General features: G+C 34.8%; 1 protein-coding gene across 3 annotated transcripts; it reads right to left on the reverse strand.

Moving 5' to 3' along the window:
- Positions 1 to 3,360: 3,360 nt before the first annotated feature.
- On the reverse strand, positions 3,361 to 17,627 carry LOC117405744 (sialomucin core protein 24). Of its 3 annotated transcripts, none has more exons than XM_059030966.1 (9): positions 17,275 to 17,627; positions 16,520 to 16,600; positions 14,750 to 14,812; positions 12,488 to 12,541; positions 11,716 to 11,757; positions 9,832 to 9,861; positions 5,732 to 5,821; positions 4,631 to 4,775; positions 3,361 to 3,962 (listed from the first exon to the last, which is right to left on the reverse strand). In XM_059030966.1, exons 1-9 carry the CDS (start codon positions 17,342 to 17,344, stop codon positions 3,938 to 3,940), a joined length of 600 nt encoding a protein of 199 aa, XP_058886949.1. In that variant the 5' UTR covers positions 17,345 to 17,627; the 3' UTR covers positions 3,361 to 3,937. The 3 variants fall into 3 exon arrangements, with proteins under 3 accessions (XP_058886949.1, XP_033864988.2, XP_058886950.1); XM_034009097.3 differs by having other exon boundaries at positions 12,488 to 12,505; positions 17,275 to 17,625; XM_059030967.1 differs by lacking the exon at positions 12,488 to 12,541 and having other exon boundaries at positions 17,275 to 17,626.
- Between the last annotated feature and the right edge of the window lie 368 nt (positions 17,628 to 17,995).

Genomic DNA, 17,995 nt, shown 5'->3' on the forward strand with positions numbered 1-17,995 from the left:
TTTTATTTAGATTTTTCTAAGGTTTCCAAAATACATCAAAACTACAAACTATACGCCGTTGACTTTGATAAAGCACAGTGTTGCCACCAAACCAACACTTATTTTTTTTAAAAAAAAAACATCTTAGCATTTACAGAGATATTGTTTTTCATGTTAAACTTCATGTATTTTGTTTTTAAGTCAAGGTTTTAAAAATGTTGAACCCCCAAAAAATGAGGTCCTATATTTATTTCTTGCAAATAACAATACAACTGCAAAATACAAATATTGTGTGAAGAAACACAACACTTAAATATGTACCACAAGTAAAATGCTAATAAAATATACCCATACATTTAAATAACCAGCAGCTCCTATGAGGATGACATGTATTAACCCATCAACATCATTTACTAATTCGACCAATAAAGCCATTCAAATCAGCCCAATTCCAACAGAGTACATATTATTAAATCTAATTTTCACCTCCTTTGGTAAAACTGTGCTCTGATTCAAGTAGATAGGGGTTTATGAAAAAATAAAACATATTGCAGGTACACAAACAAAATGGCATCAGAAACTTGCCCAGGCATGTTTGAACTCATCTGTTGGTATTTGTATAATGTACACCAGTAAAGACGAATATGTTAAACAATACAAACATATGATACAAATTTTGCACTGGGACAAAATCTGCATTACTCTGACCCAGCATACTTCAATGACTTTAGATACTATAAAGTGTTAAAACTACAGTATGTGGCTCTAAGAACAAGCAGGGCCTGAAACTATTTAGATGTTGTTATTTTAAACCATGAAGTAGACTGAGGTGTGGCTAACAGTAACAGATCTTTATCAGGATGGTAAAGATAGAAAGATTACTTTACTTTAATTTTTATTTTTTGTTTTACAGGAACCTGGTGGTTTTTGGGCATTAAGTCCCACGTCTTTAAAAAAAAAAAAAAAAAAACTCTCTGCATTGCTCAGTTGGCACATTGTTAGATATAAATTATCTTGTTGCTTCTACCTCATCATTTAAAAAAAGGGTGTGAATCCAAAACCTTTGTTTTATGAGGAAAACAGGGCTGAATTAAAACCAAAAACAGGATAGCAAAAACTGACGCATTTAGCTGACACACACCTTTCCCAGATTAGTATGATACATTCCCATGCCTGTGCTTTCTTCTTTTATTTTCACTTCTGTTTTAGATTTATTTTCACGTTTCTAATAAAAGGCTGGGATCGTTTGTTCACGCATTAAATTCAATTATTGTGGCTAAATCCAAATGGTGTTAAAACAAACAGTGAGCACAAAAAGTATATGTAATACGGATGTAGTATGTCCTAATAAAACCACTACATTTCAGACTTTAATATGCTTGAAAACCTCCATCTTTAATTAGTAAACCACACACGACTCAATCAGCAGAAAACTAAACACAGATTAAAAGATTTGTCACTTACCCTCCAGGCCAGTCCCTAAGAGAGTTCCGTTCACCACTGTCAGAGAAGAAAAACAGCCCGTGGAAAACAAACACCACATTTGCCTACTAAACTTTCTTTAGTTGTATACAGACCACATAAACACTTAATACGTTTGCATTGTGATTATTAGTTATCTCTCTGTGCATTGGAGTGGATATTCCCCATGCACGGTGGTTACTGCACTCCCTTAAACGTTAGTGCGGGAAAGTGGTACATGAGAGTACTACACCCAAATACAATTACATGTCATTATAATGGAATTGAAACTAGGTTCTCCACTAAAGTTGCATGAGCTTACATCCGTTCCTGTATTGGTTTTAAACATAAATATACAAATAGATTCACTCGATCTGGTGATCATATATCCCCTGTTCTGGAATCCTTACATTGGTTTCCTGTTAAGTTTTGCATTGATTTTATAATCTTGCAATTGATTTTTAAGGCTTTGAAGGGTGTGTATCCCCCTTATGTAACTGAACTTTTGTATATTTATACCTCTAGATGCAATTTGTGGTCCACTGATGGTGGACTCTTATGTGTCCCCATGACCAGATTACGAACTGTGGGTGATCGGGCCTTCTGTTCCTATGCCTTAAGAAGTGGAATGCCCTTCCCAAAGAAATCTCTTTTTAAAAAAAAAAAAAAATCTCGCCTTAAAACTTATTTGTTTAAACTGGCTTTTTTTATTTATTTAATGTTTTGATATTTTTCTTATTGTTTATTTTTATTTTCTGTTCTTATGTACAGTGCTTTGTGATGACTTGTCATGAAAGGCGCTTTATAAAATTATTATTATTAGGAATCACTAGGAATTGAACATGCATTGATGGACATGCATGACCTCTTCTCGTTAGTAACTTTATCCATGTCGATGTGCAGTAGTAGGGTTTGATCCAATGTCCAGTGGAAATGTCTGCTTCAGGATTTAGACACACCATCGTATGACACCGATTGGGATGAAATACCACATCGAACGTTATCTATCGTCTGATGAATGAACCAGTGTTCAGTCTGTTCACTCTAACTTACTTACATTCCTTACTTTCAGTGGAATGGGAATGACCCTGCACCTGTACTATATAGCTTTGTGCCATTCTGACGAGCAGGATGGATAAAGTTCACATCAGCAAGGAGTGCCAAAAAAGGAGTCATCTGAAATTAGTACATTAATACTGTATGAGATACAATCATATGCCTCTACCAGGCCCACCATTATATTGCCATCTTTGAAATGCTTTTTAACTTTGGATATGTCATATACTGCAGCTAGAAGTAAATTCTGCTTCAAAATAACCATTTGAGTAAGAATAATTAAAAATAAAACTTCACCAATTATTTAGCCACCAGAGGGGGCTATGTACCAAACACGTACCAACTATTACACCATAAAGAAAGTTAATTTTATCTATATGAATATTGCGAAGCACAATATATATATATATATATATATATATATATATATATATATATATATATAGACACACACACACACTTCGGCTCTATTTTAAAGCAGGTGTAAAACCAAAGAGAGGTGTTTTTTTTTTGTTTTTTGTTTTTTTTAAGGACACAAAAAACATATAGGCCTAAATGGTATAAAACTAGCAATAAACTACTTTGATCAATCCGGCAAAACTCTTGCATGGAGGTAAGCTGTTCTTTTAAATTAGTTATGTAGAGTTAAAATTGTTTTATTCCTTACAAAACATTAGAAAACGATTCAGCACCATCAGCCAATCAGCTTCCAGCTGTAGCGGGCTTTTATCAGGCAGTAGATGCCCGCTGCTATGTCACAGCATCAACAGCGAATCAAAATGAAAATCAATCAGTGTCGGCTTTTTCATTTTGATTTTGCCGTAATGAAAGCTATTGGACAGCAAATACTAAGCAAAGACACAATTGGTCCAAATTAATTTTATTACCCACCAAAACCATCAAATCAATACTTTGCACCGACAAAAGCAACTAGTCCTTTTTCTCCAATTACACATGTGTTGTATTTAAACAACCTGGTTTACATACAGTCACTCTTTTGATCGGCAAGAATCACAGTAATGCTTTGAGTTCCTTTACTGCAGGGCCATTTCTGATTAATGTGTCCCTGGTCTGAGAGGTCATTGGTGCCTGACCCATCAGTATCAGCACACATCCTTAAAAATGACGTGTAGATCCTTATATTACAAAGCAGGTAACTAAACGTGCAAGCGAAAAACATTTTAAAAAGTATAAAAGCACCCCCCACCCCTCAAAACAACAATGTAACAAAGTAAAGCATCCAAGTGATGTTATAACTATGCATTAGGGACAATATATTCAAGTATTTACATTTAAAGCAGTGGTGCAGGAAAAACTGAAATTATTTCGGTAGTATTGTACAAAAAGTAACAACTGTGTCATTTGGATCTTCTTCCCTCAGGTCTTTTTAAGACGCTCTGAAAAGTTCTTCTGGATTTTCTTCATATTGTTGATTTATTCTTTAGATTATGGCATCATGTTCCTCGCTAGAAAAGAAACAACAATTTATATAAATACCGTTTTTAGCTTCCAACAAACAAACAAACAATCTACAATGTGTTTATGAGCATTATCATTTACTAGATGGGGCAACGACTTGAGTGTGAAGGTAAGATTTGGAGTTCCTCCTCCAAAGGCACAGACACTTGAGATTGATATGCCGAGGTATGGTTGATGGGACACCACTGTAGAGGTGGCGGACTCAAAACTAGACAAATGTGTGTTTAAATGTGGTTTAAATATTTCAAAAAAAAAAAAAAAAGCCATAAATGGTACATGATTGTTACAAGCTAAATGGTAAGCACTGCTAACCAAAATACATTTGATATAATAAGTAATATATGATAGAATAACCATGTTTTAAAATACGTGCTTCAAAATACATGAACACATTTGTTTATATTTTTATAAGCAGGACATATATCATTTAAGAGCACCTGCAAAAAAACAACAGCATTTTGGTTGTTTCGGAGCGACTGAATTATTTTCATACAAGGGAGGAAACCGCATGCATTCCAGGTTCCACAACACAATAAACACACACACACATACAATGCATCCTGTAAGCATGTACGACAATAGATGAGAACCTCCATGGTTTTGTGCACATGTGTGCATCATTAAACTAAACTCATATAAATAAAGTAATCCTTACATGGTTCTGTATTGCACTTCTCGTTTTACACAAGAGAACTTGTATCCCATGAACAGAATGGCCGTCATACCCAGGGTCAGTAACATGCCACCTATGAAACTGCCTGCGTCGAACCTGGAGCCAGTGCGTGGACTAGCTGTGGTGCCTAAATGGAGAGAAAGATATGAATGAAGTGAGACTGTCATCAAGTCTTCAAATGAAAATAAAAATGACCTTTTTTGTTGGGTTGTTACATTTGGATGATATTTTGTATAGCGATCAATTCATACATCATATGACACGGTATAAACAGCTTCTATAGGCACAGCAACCTATAAAGAAGTTACAGGATTCATTTGAATCAAATACAGGGGCTGGACAAACAACTCAAAATGGCTTTCATATATAGCATCAATCAAAATTGGTATTCTCACTATCTCTCTCACTGTAATGGCCGTCAGCCAATCAGCAACCTCATAGAGTACCATGGACACCTCTACAAAACAGCTACAACCCCATCAAATAAATTAAATCTGCCCCAATAAAGGTCAGAAGCGATGGTTCTTCCTGATCAATAAAGGTTGGTTTTCAAGTTCGGATGTGATATTTTGGGGGACAGCCAGCCCAATGAGGTTTGGCTATTTATTTTGTCAAGACCACAGCAGATCAATGAAAAAGAGCATTCCTGAGCAGCTGTTTTCTATTGAGAATTCAGGTATGCAAATTTAACACAGCATCTTTTCCTACTTTCACACAGAAGATTTGTAAACCTTTCTTCGGAATGGAAAATTAAAACATACAGTATATAAAATTGTTTTCATGTATGTTTTGTTTAATTTTTGCGTTAATTAGCTATTGTTATAATAAACTTTGTGTCAACAAGCTAAGCAGTTGTATGTTTCTATGTGCAAAGCTATTAATTTAATTTGAAAGCACTATTGTTTTAAAAAATATTATACTTACAAAAAGACTGTCACACTTCCAGTAATGTTAAATAATAAAAATAATTGGTGGTCCACTATGAAAGGCACTATATAAAATAAAGATTGATTGATTGAATAATAATAATAATAATAATAATAATAATAATAATAATAATAATAATAAATTAACAGGACGTACTTGCAGAGGCAGCAGAAGTCTTTGCAGGGTTTGTAGTATTGGTTGGTGGCACAACTGTTGTATTACTTGGTGTATGTGGAGTGGTTCCATCTATTACAAAAAAATGATAAAGATATGTTTAAATTCAGTGAGTAAGCCATCCCTAAGATTACTTAATAACAGTTTTGTAGTTCTGCTTTATCCATGCTGATGATAAGAAGTAATTCTTATTATCCGGCATCTAAGTCAAATGCAGTCAGTTTTTATTGAAGTTACAGTAACTCTGAAATCAAATTTCAATTACATTACAATGAAAACTATTATAAATGTAAAAGTACTGTGCATTTTATTGAAAATACAGTTGTAAGTGAACTTTTAAAAAGTATACATTGCAAATGAAGTGCACTTGAAATCTGCATATCCCAGCTGCTGTGTTAATTTCTCAGCATTGTGTCTCGCTCATAGCAGTCCCAGATACAGGCACATTCTGATCACAGGCATTTATAAACCATAAAAGCGAGGCGTCCTCAACATCAGGGAATTGGGCAAATCGGAAAAGCCGACGACTTGCATCCAGTTTGTTGTTTTTAGGCCTGTATTAATGTACCCAGGTCAGAATGGCTGACAAAGTCTTCGCAGGAATGCTGAAATCTGGAGCATCTTTCTTTTTCTTGTATGGTGGTGCACTATCCACCACTTTCAACACCTCCACTTTTGTCTGCAAGGATAATGCACGTTTTTTGGGCTGGTCATTCAGTTCAGTCCTTCATGGAAATGGCATGGATGCGTGAGCATCATGGCAACTTGAAAACTGTGTCTACTGGACACTCAAGATGCATCATAGGATCATTAGTCCCAAAACAGCACTAAAATCCAGATGCACTTGTCTGGATGCAAGTTAATACATTTCCCACTATCCGAGGGGGCGAGGGGGGCACCAACATAATTCGCACAAAACAGAAAATTCATATTCAGTGAATTCATATTATAAGCAATTTAAAATAAGCGAGTGTAAATTTGCCTGGGACCATGTAGTAAATTCATAGTATCAGAAAATGTGTTTTATCCGAGTTAGCTTTTAATGAGAGCTGACTAGTGATTTGTCACTTTATTTGATTGTATTACATACAGAAGAAGATCCATTGCTGAAAGCTAGGAGAGAACACGATTCCATTATTCCCTTCACCTTCCCTTGAGGAGGTAAACTGCTCAGTATGACTTTGTACATCTTTAACCAGCTACAGCAGAACCTTTTCATTTATCTGAACAGTTTATTAACTCCTGCAAATAAAAGCTCCTTTTTATTTTTTACATACATTAGAAAAGGTCCAGTATCACGGCTGAAGGACAGTCGCTCATCGTTTTGTTCCATGTTCAGCAACAGGTTTTCCAACTTCTTTTTAAAAAAACATACAAACTAAATCTGTATGCAATTCCCCATTTGTATGCTTTAAACAACTACACTAAAAACTAGGATTTTAAAGTGAAATCTGCTTGAGGAACAGCAAAAATGAACCTCTACCCTGTACCCTGGAATTTGAAAGTTCCATTCAGCCTTATGATAATTTCAGTTTTACTAGTTAAAATCTAATGTACAGTATGGACCTTAGAAATAACTTGCCAATTTGTTTTGCAACTCTCCATTTTGTTAAGCACTGTAGATCGTTTATTGGTAGATTTTAGCACTTTGCTATAAATAATTGCTACCATAAAAAAAAAAAAAAGCGCTATTAGCCATCATGTCATTTAATTAGTTTACTTCTGTCTGAGTGCCAAATGTATTTCTAAAGACAGTCACATTGCAATAGCAGGCATTGTCTAACCTTTGTAGGAAAAAGATGCCAGTAAGCCTGTTGTAATAGGATTAATACAATCCTGTTATCCCGTTGTCCTTCAGCTGATCACACTTTGTTTGCAGTGTAATTCTCCTGATTCAGTACGTGCAGATGGCACAATTTATTAAAAACAGACGTTAAAATTACCCTGAACATTTAAAAGGACATTTCACATTTGTTCAAGAAATTGTTTGCTGCATTTACCAGATACATCAGGATACACTGAAAAATGTAACGCTGGGGTATGCTGCTAAAGCTTCCAGCAGCCCCATTATACAGTACCTTGATTAGCAGGGGGTTACCGACTTTAACACAGAATGCAGTTCAGGCACTGTGTTGTCATTCACACATTTGCTGATTGACTTATTTTATGCATTATTGTTTTATGCCTGTGATAAAGTTTGATATTCATAATATTGTTCAAGAATGTTGTAAAATAAATTTAACAGGTGAACAAGTGGCGTTTTATGAGTAATGATTTGAAGAATAGTACTACTGCTACTACTAATACCAATGTATTTTCATCTTGCATGAAGCGAGTCATTGTTACAGTATGTGAGATTGTGCATAGCACAAAAAAACAATAAACAAGAGGCTTTGGGAATCAGCCTGAACGGTTTGCAGCATGGTGCAGGAAACAAAACTGCTGATATAAGATGATTATTTAAAACCACCAGGCCTGCTCAGCTAATTAAAACACTAGGTATTGTGTTAACTGTCTTCTCAATCAATAACTGGTCATAAATTCAAAGCAGCATGTGCTGTATTAAGTACATTTCAGCTAATGTCGTCATCAGATAAATACTGTTTTTAAATGGGGAGAGATGAAAGTAAAATCCTCATTGACCATCCATAACTAATCCTTTAGTGTCTATTCACATTTCTAAAGAATCTGTAAATGTTCTCAACAGAAAATATCTTAAAAACTTGATAGAGCAACAGTACACATTGCGTGCATAACAATATGCTTGCATGTTAGTGCACGAGCCTGGAGTTGATATGACTTTGAACAAGCGTGCTAGTAACATAAACCCCCTGCCACAGCTTTAAATGCATAGTATCAGTATCATGAAACAGAAGATCAGCATGACCTACAACTGTAAGTGTGACACACAGTACATACACTGTACAGTAGATGAAGAAATGAACAGTCATATATCCCCATATTATGATACAGTATTCCAAATAACTTCTGAAGAATGTCAATCAGATTTTATCACAATTGGAGAAGCAGTGCTATTCAGTACCGTATGATCTAAACAAGTAATTCAAGACACACAGAGGTGTATCTAGGACTATCCTCATTCAGATACTCTCAATAACTTGGACTAAGCCCTTCTTTAGATACAAAAACAGACTAAAAAGAGCATTGACAATAGTGTATGCATGTAGCTGGCTAATACCTTTGATAGCCTACCCCTCCATTTGGTGTTTAGTCTTTGTGGTTTTCTACATCACTGACTGAGACAGGAAGACGCTACTTCCACTGCATGTGCTGGACCTTCTCCACGTCACATTTTAATAAAAGTATTTTAAACTAGCTCCAAATAATTTTGACCTGGGTCAAAGAAACCTTCCTGTTTTTTTTGCAGTTCTATTTTCAAAATAAAAACCAAGAAGGACACTTTGGTAAACGAACATAAGTATGCAGAAGAAGTTTGTGATAAAAATGTTCTTGAGCATACAAAACTAGCAGAAGCAGAAGAAAGGTTGTAGCCTTGACAAAATTCAGGAGGAGCAAAGGCTAATAAAAGCTGTAGTACGACATTAACTTGAGCACTGAAATTTGTTGACCTTTTTATCTCCCTGACTTGTTGCCAATTGTGCGAGATCAACACCAAGATAAATATATATTTTAATAAATGACTTACTGAACAAATACACAAGCTCTGGCAGCCCTAAGTGCACCACTCTACTACATTCGAAGCTCTAATTTTGCCGTCCAAAGAAAATTGCATTACATTTTTTTCTCTGAAGTTAAACTTTTGATAAATGAGGCCTGGGTTAACAGTTATATCCTGTAGCTCTGCAAAACATCTCTGCTTCATAAACGGACAATCCTAACAAAAGCTGTAGCGTTCACTACGGTCAGCATTTTTAATTATTGTTATGCAATATGTCCTAGTTTACAGTATTGGGTTTCAACTGGCATTATTTCACAATGTTTTTCTGGTGCTTCATGGTCCTTCAAAATAATTGTTTTGTAAAGATAATACCCAAAACAAAAGAAAGAAAAATGGAAATACTGAACAAGTTCAAACAGAATCAATATAAAACTATACTCACTGGCAGTTGTGTTGGGAGATTGTGTTGAGGCTGAAAGACAGAAAGCAGGGAAGTTAGTCTTTAATGTGAAAATAACTTCATAAATTAATTTAAAGTATGTTATAATAGACAACAATTGTATTCTTGCAAAACTGAACATGAAATATCCTACAATGTTACAGATTGTTTGTAAAGTTCTGCTCTTCAATAATGGAACAGTACTTATAAATGTAATTGTTATGGGCATCGGTTTTGTGTGTCTGCATTAAAAGTCCTCTTGCAGTACACTTCTTTTAAGTGGTGCAGCAGCATACTGTTGTTAACTGAGCTGCAGACTAACATACAGTGGAACAACCTATAGCAAGAAAACCAGAGCTTGTTTCTGCTATTCCATTCTAAATTGAATAGTATATACAAGTACTTTACAGTTTTAAATTAGACTGTTGATCTTAAGTACTTAATCCTTTTCAAGTTTCAATCGTATATTCCAAACTACAAATATGGTAGGTGGTGATCTGCAACGCATTGGCGAGAAACAACACAACATTAAATGAGAAATACGAGGGTTCGACACCATAGTTTAAGTTCCATTTATCCTCTTCTAGAAAACTGTATCATCTCAGATACACAGTCAATAAATGTGCTGCAGTTGGCACAAATAGTGTCTGTTAATTTGCCCTGAGGGGGATTTCCTGTTAAAGATTGTGAATTCCCACATTACTCATCAATGCTTTTCAATTCAGCAGTGCCAGAGGGTTTAGTGTACGGCATTACAGGAATAGTGGCTTTACTTATTTAGAACGTCACAGCTTTTGATTGCCAGTAATAGGCAAAGAGATGATTTGACAAATGATTCATACCTTTACTGAATATGTTTGAAAAAAAAAAAAAAAAAAAAACCCTGTTGGTTAACTTCCCACTAAAAGTTTTTTTGGTCTTTAATCAATGTTATTTTTTTATTTTTTTTATTTTTTTTAATTGTGTGAATTGTGTGTATGTAATAGGACTTTGAAGCTGTACTCATACAGTATCACCACAAAAAAACCAACACGTGTGCAAAGCAGGAAGGTTGTGGGGTCAGCCCTCAAGCTCTACTTTTACTACAGTCAAGAGAGCAGCAGCAAATACATACTTCTGTAGAGTCCAGTTCACTGTTGCACAGGGACTATTTACAGAATCTTTCACATGGCAACTCCTGATAAAAGCTATAAAGAACTTGGGTTCTATAACTACTGTTTTTTTCCCAGTGCATGATACACTTAATTTATTATCTTTGAAATGAAATAAGATTAAAAATGTGCTGAATGATATCACTATATACAAGTTATGAAGCGACCTCCTACTCTACAAAGTCACTGGACAAGTTATCAGTGGGATTGAATTAGGACCATTGTACATACAGTACCACACATACAGAGCCTAACATATGGCTGTGGGATTAACATCAGTACAAAAAAAACACCACATCGCAGCTTTAGTGTCTAAAAGAGATTATCACAAATTCATGTGATGACTCAGTCCAGTTTCATGACTCTTGGACAAAGGATTTAAAAAAATATATACATATTAAATGTCAATTGTACATATATATATATATATATATATATATACACACACACACACACACAAATACAGGGCGATTAGAATGTAAGTTTACCACATCAACACATACATAATTATATATTTTCACCTTTTTTAGTAATGAATTACTCACATTTAAAGACCTAAAAGGATAAAGAAAAATCCTTTGTGTGTACGGCCAAACCTATTCTTTGCAGCTGCTAGAGTAAGCTTATTGATAATTATACTACTGAACAAATCCACCTAATGCAGAGACACTTGTTTCAACGTTACGTACCTTTTGGCCAGCACCTCACTTGCTATAGAAACTTTTTATAAACTTACCAGAAGTAGCAGTAGCTTTAGTAGCAGGATGAGCTGTTGTGCCTGGTAAAGAAGAAATGACTTTACTTTTATCAGGTATTCTTACAGACCTTATTACAATTCTCATAAGTTTAAATATGCAGGTGTATTGCACTATATGTTCAATACACTGTACCATGTATCACTCTTCACAAACATGTTTAAATGATCTCAGCTACAAAAAAAAAAAAAAAGTAAATATTTTTTATTGGACTTTGTGGCACTGGAAACTATTACTGCAAATAAGAAAATATATCAAAATGTCTCTAGTTTTCCTACGGAATTAGAAATGAGCAAGACCAACATTCTCCATAAACTTTAATCAATCATTCAAACCAGAAGTAGTGTTGGACAGCTAGTCTGATTAGTAATCACGCATGCAACACATTCAACTGCGTTTGTTACATCTCTGACTCTGGTTTAAGCGCAAGTCAAGAAAACTGACCTTTTGTAGTGGTTGTGGTATTTGAAGCTTAAAAAGACACACATTAAGAACTCTGGACAAGACAGAATTCCAGAATTTCTATTTTCTTGACAATAGCATTCCGGCATGTATTATCTTATTCGTCAAAGAAGAAAAATGTAACGTTTCATCCCTCACATGCAATTCGAATACATCGATATCCAATTATACAGAGTGATTACAGAGATAGAATACACCGATATCCAATAATACACAGAGTAATTACAAAGATAGACTACTACAAAAAGTTAATACTGTGCTTTAAGCAAACAAATACAAAAGAACACTTACCAATTGGAGGAGGAGTAACTGTGAGGGTAAAAATAAGCAAGTTTTCATTTGTAACTTTAAGAAAGGTAGGAATTAAATAATGATTTCAATTTAAAAAAAAAAAAAAAAAGTATTACATTTTAATTAAGTCAATTAAATGTTTCTTTTGGTTTCGTGGCAAGGTGGTTTTTACCCAACGATCAAGACCCTTTTTTGCCAAAAATTAAGACATTTCCATTTTTAAAATAAGCTTAATAAAATAGTATGCTATAGACCAACATCCATTTAAAGAGCAATTTATCATGCTTTTTCTATGTTTTTACAATGGTACACATTATGATTATGTGTGTCAAAAATGGTTTTCCAGAATATTTTAAATGACATTAACATCCACCATGCTATATTCTTGAGTGTTTTTTTTTTGTTTGTTTTTTTTTTGCAATTCCAGCTGGTTCAGAAAGTGTAACAGTATTTTGCAAAGTTTAATGTTAAGCAATGCAAACAGTTTGCAGTCCTTTTTACAGCAACATATCAGTCAGAAAATCTTATAATCTTCAAAACAGTTGTTTAGCATGCCCAGTGTTTCAGGTTGAGTAGATGTTAACCTTGTACTTATCAAATATAAGAAAACTGGACCACCTATACACTGCTTTATGGGCTTCTCTGACCAATACACAGCTTTTTTTTTTTTTACCAAAGACAGATGTATCTGTATTCTGTGACAGAAAAAGGTCTTCACATGGATAACACTGTGCTGCAAGTCTAGTATATTTTCTGTAGTTTAACAGCAATACAGTATCTGCTCTGGTGATCTGCATTCTCTATCACCGAGGTAATACAGAGCTGCAAGGTCACAATGGAGGTTAATTGATCTTAGCTCTGCCAGCTGACTCAAACAGAACCACTGACTCACAGACACACACACACACACACACACACACACACACACACACACAATACAGCATACTGCTCACAGTGTTTTTTTAATCTCATGTTAAACACAATCTGTAAAAAAACAAAACAGGCCTTTGCATCAATAGAACAGATTCCTGCTATGATTAATTTGGCACTTTTGATTAAAATTAAAATAGCTCAGTAGAGCACTCAGAGCTTGGCGAAATGTTATTATAGCTTCCTTCAATACCTGATGATTATCAATACCAGTCATGAAATTACCTAGTCCTATAATGTGATGATAAATTATCGTTTAATTTATGAAATCATATTCCTGGTCATGCGAGATTGTTTACATCCTATACATATCAAGTGATAGCCAGTGTTTGTCAGTTTTCTCTTTGCATTTGGTTCAGTACAAAATCCACCACATGCAAATTCACAACATCCTGGTGCTGATCACCTTGTCTGAAAGGACTGTGCTCTTTTTTCTCTGGGACTAATTTACTAAACTGTAAAAAACAAAAACAACCCCTCAAACTCCTATCTCCCAACTAGGACTGACTGTATATTACCTAACTGCAGTGCACCTGCCTTAAAACTGTAGTAATGACACTTCAAACACTGATGGGCCTGAAGCTAACCTGAATATGTCGCGTTTCCTTAAATTATTTTCATTCACCTATTTCCATTCTTGATTTTTGGCAACCTTCAGCTGATTTGACGTCATGTGTAGCAGAACCAGTTCTTTTCTATGTATGTGTAATATATATATATATATATATATATAAAAATACAGTGAGCTACACCTTATACGCTTTTTGGACAATTTATTTAAAGTATTGCGCAAATCTAGCCCATTATCTGACTATCTTACTATCTGTTTTGGAAACAAATCTCCTATTTTTTACAATGTAGGCCTTTAATGTTCCTGTAGAAACAGCACTGCCACTCATTTTCATTTCCTGGCCAGCTGTTTCAATAACACTTTCCTGTTACTACAGCACAAGGTGGAGAAGGTCTCACTCCACTCAAAGAAATCCAGGTTATCGACTAGGGCTAAACCACATTCGAGTTTCCTGCTTCTATCTGTGCAAATCTACTAAGGAAGTTACGGCAAGACCAAACTTTTTTTTTTTTTTTTTTTTTTTTATTGTGGAAAACTAGGATCAACACCCAGCAGAAATAACATAATCCTTTTCTCTTTTACCAAGTGTGGTTTATAAGGTTATTTTAGGAGCATACCGAATATTCAATTGATCTGAACAGCAGAAATACATTTACATCAAACAAAAAATCTACTTTCAATGATTTAATAAAATTATAAGACACTTTGACATGATTTGAAGATAATTAGAATATTTGAATGTATTTCTTGTTTTTACTCACCACCACAACCAGTCTTATTGCACTGTGATGCATTGAGCTGTGTGTTGTTTCCACATACTGGGGCTATAAAAAGAAGCATTATTATTCTACATTAAAAATGTCATAATGTATTATCATCACACAATAATACACGTCTCGAGCTGGTTTTGAGCAACAATGCACAAGCGGGACAGCCGCTACAAGACATGCAGAATAAATAGTTTTAATTTTTTCATAAACTGCTGAAATAATGTATATTTTCAATGAAGTATAAAAAAAAAATCTATATTCAGTATAGCATTCTGTTTCCATGGCAACATAGAACAGAGGACATTAACACACACCCTGCCAAATAAATTAGTAACAAAAGCTTTTATAACACCCTCCTTAAGTTACTTCCTCCACAAATAATGCTTTTATAAAAGTGGCGGTGTAAACAGCATAAACATATAAAAATGTAGGCCCAATGTATTTCAACAGGACACTTTTTTGGAAACTGATAAAAGTACACTGGAGGAGACAACCCATCTGGGTTAAAGGTTCATGGAATAGCAAAACAGGGTTTTCTCCACCACTTGATAAACTTTTTTTTGTACAAAATGGGCTGATCTAGTTTTGTTAAAATTCGCTAATGTTGATCTGTGTACTTAGGCTTGTTCAAACTGGTTTTGTTTACAGTTGATGCCGGTATGTCAAGACCTACATCATTGCACAGCAGAAGCATTCTAATTATATTCAGATATCGGGACTGAGTTGAAGCCTTGAAGAACTGAATACAAAACTATCTGAAACGTGCTTACAGTATCTTTCAGTTGACATTTGCACAGACGCATACTGTAAAGCAACTATTATATTTTGCAATACATTCTTATAAGACGGCTTGGAAAAATCCAACATTGACAGGATAATGAACTTGAGATGTTTTCTTTGTATGTATTTTTTTTGTATAGTTTACAGTAACACTCCTATGTGTCTGTTATATGCAGATATATACATTATTTCTCATAGGCATCAGTAATCAATACATACAGTACACTCCTGCCTGTGACTAGCTCAATTAACATCCTTATACACAGTCCATTTAGTGGTTGCAATAGAGAGATTTTGCTACATGTGCATAGCCGGACACCTTATTATTTACTTAGACAAAGTAGCGGAACTTTCTGTGATGTCATTTCTGAGAGAAAGTTCAAAAGAACTGCTGTGTCTCTTTGGAGTCATGTGATTATATGGCTCTCCCATGACTCCAGGCATCAGTAAATCATGTTCTAAACCCTTGCCTATTTAATACAGTATTTCTATGAACAAAGATTGGGGGCAATGATGAGTTTATCTTTAGTATGACACGCACAGGCCCTGTATTAAAACAAAAGAAAACTACAGCGTATGATTTAATACCCAACATCTATTTAACTGAATGTAGGATTACATTTTGTTTAATGCCTCTGGTATTAAAAGGGGTCGGACTAGAATTTTGAATTTTAATCATTATTTGACTAGGACTGAGAGTGTCTTTGATAAATACAACTACAGTATCTCTCATCTCCAAAAGGATCCTAGCAACAGTGAACAGACAGCAGGCATACAACAGCTAAAAATAGCAATAAAGCTGAGAGTAAGCAAGTGGCTCTGTAGTAATAGAGCCCTGCAATTCTAAACTCTTCACCTAGAACCAAATAATAGAACAGGTTTAAAACTGGTGCTACTTGATCTTGGACATTAAGCAATTTCTGACAGTAGTTTTTTTTTTAATTTTATTAACCCAGTCCTGAGTTAATCACATCATATTACCTGTTACATTTATACAATCCATCCAAAAACAGCCAGTTTGATTAGTGCATGTGTGGCAATCTTTAAAAGTAGAACATGGTTCTGAAAACAAACAGACAAAAAAAATAAATCAATTATTAAAACAGCAAAATGGTAAATGAATGCATAGCATTCACTTGTACTTTGGTCATATCAATAATGGTAAAATGCAAACATGAAGATGTATTTTTAAATAAATCCAGTTAAAATTACTTCCACGGCCATTTAAAATGACATTACAATTGTCATTAATGAACAAGTGACTAGAAACTATTAGACATAGTGACAAAAAATCTACTACGACTGCGACGACTGAAGTAATAGCCCGGGGGGTTTAGGAATAGCTCGTTTTAATCCACCATTAGGTGATATTACAGAACTCTAACGACAGGTAAATTGCTCACCTACGCTTTGTTTGTGGTAAAATACTTTATTTCGCCAAACCAGAGTGACTTCTGCAGAGTTAAAACGTTACAGTAGTTGATTTTTTTTAGATTTGTAAGTGGGTACATTATTAGTAGGAGTCAATATTTTTTAAAAACCTTTGTTTATCTACTTTGACATTTCTGAAGTATACGCCTGCCACTAGTTCACGATTTAGTGGGCCAGACTGTAAAAATGCGTCACCAATGTCTGCCCAAACCCTACACGCGTCGTAAAATTAATTTGATAAAGCGGGGCTTTCTAGTTTTGTATGTTCAGTATATTAATAAAAATATGTGTCGAGTTGTACTTACCACAGAAGACGCTCAAACAGAGAACCAGCAGCAGTCCGGACACGCACACACAGACACAATTTAATTTCATTTTAAATTGTACTTCAGTTGAAAGTTGGAAAACTGGGGTTCAGTCACCAGAAGTTAGATATGTCGACTTTCACACAGACAAGAGGTTATATTTGTCCGTCTGAGTGACAACTGCAATCCTCTGGAAAGCTACAGGTAAGAATTTTCAAAATAAAAAATCCATAAAACACCGATATGACTTTTTTTTTTTTTTTTTTTTTTTTTTTCACAGTTCCCAATAGATTCAGCAGTCTCACTGACTCAAAGCGCTCGCAACAGTAGAAACGATAAACCGCCCCCACGAGTCAAGGAGGCCGGGCTACCTTTTTTGTAAACAGTGTGCGGTCACGCTGTTAAAGGCACAGTAACACATTTTAGACAGGAAACCCATACAGTAGTACATTATTTAAAGTATTATAAAATGGACCAGTCCAGTAGGTTTGAGCCCTGCAGACCTATGCTTGAATTAAGCGGTGAAGTTGATGTCAGTATCACTAATTAACCCATTTGTTATTTGCAAAACTTTGATAGACCCGTCAAAACGAACAACATCTGAGCATTTTAAAATCATGATGGTACCATCCACCTGTCATTTTTTTTTTATTTACCCCTACCGGTAAGTCTCTCCAGGCCTATATGAAAGATTTAAAAACAGCATGACCAATATAGCTAT

The sequence above is a fragment of the Acipenser ruthenus genome, chromosome 9 (genome assembly GCF_902713425.1).
Source record: "Acipenser ruthenus chromosome 9, fAciRut3.2 maternal haplotype, whole genome shotgun sequence".
Taxonomy (NCBI): Eukaryota; Metazoa; Chordata; class Actinopteri; order Acipenseriformes; family Acipenseridae; genus Acipenser; species Acipenser ruthenus.